Genomic DNA, 7,026 nt, shown 5'->3' with positions numbered 1-7,026 from the left:
CACACACACACACACACACACACACACACACACACACACACACACACACACACACACACACACACACACACACACACACATGTTTGTTTTTGTGAAATGTGAGGACATTCCATAGCCGTAATGGTTTTTATACTGTACAAACCGTATTTTCTATCCCCTTACACTGCCCCTGCCCCTAAACCTAACCCTCACAGGAGACTGTGCAGTTCACTTTCTGTGAAAAAAAACTTGTTCTGTGTGATTTATAAGCATTTTGAAAAGTGAGGACATGGGGAACGTCCTCATATTTCACCCTCTTTTTGTAATACCTGTGTCATACCCATGTCATTATACACATTTGTATATATATATATATATATATATATATAGTTGATTCGTTTGCATGCATCACTGCAAAGTAAATTCAAAGTGTGTGGGTATAAATGTGCTAATGCAATTCCACATAATGAGAGACCTCTGTAAATAAATTAGTAGCAACATCTTTCAACCCCAATAAATGCGCATTTCAGAAATTGGTGTGATGATATTATGATGAGGCTCTAGTTCGCTTTTTTCCCTGTTCCTAAATGTCAACCAATAGACAGAGATAATGACGGTTCGGTCCAGTCGACCAATGAAAACTTGAGATGAAGAGTTTGGCACGAGCGGCAGAGCGGAAACTCGACAGTTTGACGCGCGGCGCATCGGTGGCAAGACCTGTCAAGAGTTCAAACGAGGAAACCGAGAAACGAGGACCGTCACCTCACCTGAGACCATGTACAAGACTAAAAGTAAATTACAATTATTTTCGCCGCACCTAACGTGATTTCGTTTGTTTTAATCCGCCATAATCTGCTGCGCAACTGGGCATTATGGAGCGCGCGGAGCTCAACGAGCCAAAGCCGCAGTCCAAAGTTAATCAGGAACCCATACGATTCGGGATCGACCAGATTCTGGGCTCTCTGGACCCGGAGAGCAGCCGTGCGCACGGCGGAAACACTGTGGATAACAGCCACCTGGGAAGCACAACCAGGGCGAGCGTTGCGCATCACGTCTCCTTACCCGTCTCTCTTAACGGAGTCACGGCCTCGCTGGAGGACTCCGGGCAGGTGTACGGGGTGAGCGGCACTCTGGTGCCCAGTGGAGTCATTCGGGTTCCGGCGCACAGACCGGCAATGTTGAGCGCGGCACCGGCGCTGTGTTTCCCCTGGATGGACAATAACCGCAGGTTCCCTAAAGACAGACTGCCAGGTAAAACACAAACATATCTGAGTCTGAGGAAGCTGGAAATGATCCACAAGGTTCACAGATCTCTCTGGCTGCTGGACCTGCGCAGGAGGTTTCAGGAAAATATAAAAAAAGCTTTCCTCTCAAGCTTATCACCCTGAAAAATATATGACCTTGATTGCAATAATAACCACACTGTTTTGTAATATTATTAATTATATCAACTGGTATATATTATAAAATGTCAATTATAACTGTAATGAAATTAAATAAATTGGCTACGATTATTTACATGCTATGCAGATGAATTCAATTTCATAAAAGCAAACATGCCCAAAAAAACGATTAAAAATTGATTATAAAATAAAGACCAAAAAGAACACATTCAAATTAGCGCAAAAATGAAGGTTTGATTGGTTGTTGTAATATGTTTATTGTTAATCCAGAATATTAATTAAGTACATCTAGGATGTAGCCTATACAAATGAAGCCTATTAAATTAAGTTAATAGACGAAAGCAGTTGTATTTTAAACATTTAAGGTTATCACGCTTAAAAACATTCAGCTGAATTAAGTTTTTACAGTTTATATCAGAGCACATTTCAAGGAAAACGTCATTCCTGGACACGAATGATATTTAAAATAATAATAATAATAATAATAATAATAATAATAATAATATTTTTATTATTAATAATAATAATAATAATAATAATATAGGTGCAATCATCATGATTTGATGTTTGAGGAAACAAATTGGAGCACCATTTCTATTCATGCTCCAGTGCAATTGGTTTTTATCATTTTTAATAACCCTGAAAATTATTAACGGGGGTTTCTCACATACGTGATAGTTTCAGGGATTCATTGGCCACATATAGGTTACATCTGCAACACTAAAATCATTGTCATTGCACGTGATGACCTCCTTGATCGGGACAATATTGTCGTGCACATAAACAAAACACCTGTTTTGGGAAGGAGAAATGAAGTGTGCCTTTAAAGGTTGCCTTTAGCCTCGTTATATATAATCATTCATCAAAGATGCACACAAATCAGCTCAATATTTTTTCGTTAACATGTCTAGTATCACGAACAAATTAGTATAATTTCAGAGAGCATTGGGTTCAAGCTCATTTAGAAGCCTACATTAATCATTACATTATCGGAGATAGTTTTTAGCAATATCTAAAGTAAGATAACATCATAAATGACACTTTTTTTCCGCTGTCCCGCAGCTCTCATTCCCTTCACCGTGACCCGGCGGATCGGTCACCCGTATCAGAACCGAACTCCCCCCAAACGGAAAAAGCCCCGAACGTCGTTCTCTCGCGTGCAGATCTGCGAGCTGGAGAAACGCTTCCACCGGCAGAAATATCTGGCCAGTGCGGAGCGCGCGGCCCTCGCCAAGAGTCTGAAGATGACGGACGCGCAGGTCAAAACCTGGTTCCAGAACCGACGGACCAAGTGGAGGTAATGCCGATCTAACCCAAACAGCACAGACATGACTGAAGGAGTTTAAAACAGCACACAGGATGCTTTTTAGTCTATTTTTTAGTAAATGTAGAAGTTCACCACAAACCTTTGACGCATTTAAAATTAAGATATTACACTTATTTCTTTACATTTTTTAAAAATCTAGATTCATTTAATAGTATTCGATTCTGATGAAATAGGCTATATCCTATATGGTTAAAATATCTAAATTAAATATAAAAGGGAAATTCGGTTGCACTTTATTTTAAGGTGTCATTGTTACACTGTAATTATATATTTATGTACTAAGTAATAATAATTAACTACATGTACTTATAGGGTTAGGGTATGATTAGGGTTTGGTTGCATGTATATATGCATTTTTTTTTTGTCCTTTTGTTGCAATGTAAACAAAAAACAATCATGGACAGATTCGTAAAAGTGAAATAGAAATGCAGGTAGCAGTTTAGAACACTGTAATTTGCAGTGTCATTGTTACACATACATGTAGTTACTATAGTAATAACTATAAATCATGCATAATGCAACAAACCCTAAACCAAACCAAACCCTAATCCTATTGTAAGTACACGTAGTTAATTAATATTACTCAGTACTTAAATGTATAGTTACAGTGTAACAAAGACATCTTAAAACAAAGTGTAATCTTAATTTATTTTACAGTCCTGTACAATGAACTTATTATAGTTATTACAACTTGGCAATAACTAAGTACTAACCCTGAACCTACCCCTAAACCCACCCCTAAACCCATGTAGTTACCTTACATGGTAACACTTTTATTACAGTGTCCTTGTGTTACATGTATTTACCATAGTTATAACAGTAAATTAGGCATAATTACATGCATAAGGGGGTAGGATTATGAATTGGTTGAGGGTTAATTGCATTTAATTATGCATAATTTACTGTTATTACTATGGTAAATACATGTAAACATAAAAACTGTTAAAAAAGTGTTACCAAATACTAATAAGTGTAACCCCTTATATTAACCAGTACTTTCTAAGGGAAGTACACTGTAAGTACACATGAGTGTACATGCTGTAAAATAAAGTGCAAACGAAATTCCATATAAAAAAATAAAATAAAAACAACCCTGAAAGTACAGAGATTTTTTTTGGGTGGGGGGATTCAATATACAAATCAGCTACGATGCAGAGGGGAAAAGAGCGCACAGCAATGAAAGGGTTAATAATTTTTTTTTTAAAAAAGGATCATAATTATTGTCCCCTAAAAGTCACACAAAATACAAAGCATCATATAAAAAAGATGGTTACACTTTATTTTAAGGTGTCCGTGTTACAGTGTAATTCTGCATTTAAGTACTGAGTAATAATGAACTACATGTACTTACTATAGGGTTTAGGGTTAGGATTTGGGGTTTGATTGAGGTTGCATGTAATTATGCATAATTTATAGTTATTACTACAGTGACTAAGAACACTGTAAAATAAAGTGTTACCAAAAATTATTGAACAAAAATACACTCACCTAAAGGATTATTAGGAACACCTGTTCAATTTCTCATTAATGCAATTATCTAATCAACCAATCACATGGCAGTTGCATCAATGCATTTAGGGGTGTGGTCCTGGTCAAGACAATCTCCTGAACTTCAAACTGAATATCAGAATGGGAAAGAAAGGTGATTTAAGCAATTTTGAGCGTGGCATGGTTGTTGGTGCCAGACGGGCCGGTCTGAGTATTTCACAATCTGCTCAGTTACTGGGATTTTCACGCACAACCATTTCTAGGGTTTACAAAGAATGGTGTGAAAAGGGAAAAACATCCAGTATGCGGCAGTCCTGTGGGCGAAAATGCCTTGTTGATGCTAGAGGTCAGAGGAGAATGGGCCGACTGATTCAAGCTGATAGAAGAGCAACTTTGACTGAAATAACCACTCGTTACAACCGAGGTATGCAGCAAACCATTTGTGAAGCCACAACATGCACAACCTTGAGGCGGATGGGCTACAACAGCAGAAGACCCCACCGGGTACCACTCATCTTCACTACAAATAGAAAAAAGAGGCTACAATTTGCACAAGCTCACCAAAATTGGATAGTTGAAGACTGGAAAAATGTTGCTTGGTCTGATGAGTCTCGATTTCTGTTGAGACATTCAGATAGTAAAATCAGAATTTGGCGTAAACAGAATGAGAACATGGATCCATCATGCCTTGTTACCACTGTGCAGGCTGGTGGTGGTGGTGTGGGGGATGTTTTCTTGGCACTCTTTAGGCCCCTTAGTGCTAATTGGGCATCGTTTAAATGCCACGGCCTACCTGAGCATTGTTTCTGACCATGTCCATCCCTTTATGACCACCATGTGCCCATCCTCTGATAGCTACTTCCAGCAGGATAATGCACCATGTCACAAAGCTCTAATCATTTCAAATTGGTTTCTTGAACATGACAATGAGTTCACTGTACTAAAATGGCCCCTCAGTCACCAGATCTCAACCCAATAGAGCATCTTTGGGATGTGGTGGAACGGCAGCTTCGTACCCTGGATGTGCTGTTCATCCCACAAATCTCCATCAACTGCAAGATGCTATCCTATCAATATGGGCCAACATTTCTAAAGAATGCTTTCAGCACCGTGTTGAATCAATGCCACGTAGAATTAAGGCAGTTCTGAAGGCGAAAGGGGGTCAAACACAGTATTAGTATGGTGTTCCTAATAATCCTTTAGGTGAGTGTATATTATATTGATTTTTCTGGAAAAAAAGATACATTTGAGATGTTTAGTTGTTATAACACATTAAATTCATATTTATTAATGTTATTAAATGTTTGGATATATGAATGTTTGCAATATATATATTGCATCTTACTTCAAAATTTCTAGAAGGCAAACAGCTGAGGAACGAGAGGCGGGACGTCAGCAAGCCAATCGGATGCTGCTTCAGCTTCAGGCCGATGCCCTCCATAAGTCCATGAGCGAATCAGTGTCGTCGGATCCTCTATGTGTGCATAACTCCTCCCTCTATGCCCTCCAGAACCTCCAGCCTTGGGCCCAAGAGAGAGCTGGGAAAATGGCCCCAACAGGCACTACACTGGCTTAAATCTCTCCGCTGGTGCTTGAGTCAGGACTCACTGTCCTGCACGCTAAGAATGAAAAGATGATGAAACCATTGTATCTGAAAATGAATCAGGCTTTTTGACCGTTTATTTTACATGTGTGGAGCATTTGTAAATCTCAAACCATCTAAGCACTTTTTGTGGGAAAGTGAACTAATGATATCTGTGTTTGTTACGGGCACTGCCCAAATGCGTTCCCACGTAGATGCTGCCTTGGGGGGAAAAAGGGGAAACATTCACTAACTGGCAATCAACCTGAATCACAGCTCTTTAAATATATGAACTCTTCAAATGATGTTTGTGAGAAAGTCTACAAAATATTGTATTGGTCATGACATTTTTTAAAATTATTTTGTGCTATTATGGTGAGGATGTATTACCATCTAATGTTTGTCGTTGTTGATGTGCTTTCAACCCGGAAAAGCAATGTTGTGTAAATATAACACTGAACAATCAGCATTATGCATCGAAAATTTTATTGTTAAATAGTTTATACATCATTTTAATAAGAGGACATAAGCTTCCCGTCTCCTCAATCTGTTTGTCTGATTGAGCATCTGTCTCTCTGTCACCTCAGACCAGGTTCACCCGTCTCATGGGAAAATAATCGGTACCTGTGCTCTATACAGCATCCTGCAGCTTATTCAGCTTTAATTCAGATACTGCTGCTTCTAATTGAATTATTCAGGCCCACTTTACAGAGTATAAAATATACAATGTGTGTAAAATCAAATATCATACTGTATATTTTAAACTCATCACGCTGTTCAGGCACAGTGATTGTTCAAAAGCACATCATAATCAAAACAATTTTCAGAAACGATAATAAAAAAGCATTAGGTTATCAGAGAGTCTGTCAGGACTGTTTGTGAACGTGATAAACCGGTTTTATATACATACATATATACACTACCAGTCAAAAGTTTGGAAACATTAAGGTTTTTTAATGTTTTTTGAAAGTAGTCTCTTAATCTCACCAATAGTGCATTTATTTGATCAAAAATACAGCAAAAACAGTATTATTGTGAAATATTTTTACAATTTAACTTTTTTCTATTTGAATATATTATTTATATATATTTATGCAACTTATTTCTGTGATTCAAAGCTGAATTTTCAACATCATTACTCCAGTCTTCAGAGACACATGATCCTTCAGAAAACATTCTATTATGATGATTTGCTGCTCAAGAAACATTTATGATTATTATCAATGTTGAAACAGTTGTGTAAATAT

General features: G+C 37.8%; 1 protein-coding gene across 1 annotated transcript; it reads left to right on the top strand.

Moving 5' to 3' along the window:
• Positions 1-851: 851 nt before the first annotated feature.
• Positions 852-5,773, top strand: tlx3a (T cell leukemia homeobox 3a; the record flags this gene model as incomplete). Its single annotated transcript, XM_079839239.1, has 3 exons — positions 852-1,230; positions 2,445-2,679; positions 5,557-5,773. The coding sequence occupies 3 exons, from the start codon at positions 852-854 to the stop codon at positions 5,771-5,773; spliced, it is 831 nt and encodes a 276-aa protein (XP_079695365.1).
• Between the last annotated feature and the right edge of the window lie 1,253 nt (positions 5,774-7,026).

The sequence above is a fragment of the Gobio gobio genome (genome assembly GCF_949357685.1).
Source record: "Gobio gobio genome assembly, chromosome: 16".
In the NCBI taxonomy this organism is placed as follows: Eukaryota; Metazoa; Chordata; class Actinopteri; order Cypriniformes; family Gobionidae; genus Gobio; species Gobio gobio.
The sequence above is the reverse complement of the archived record's forward strand: the minus strand, read 5'-3'. Positions and strand labels throughout refer to the sequence as shown.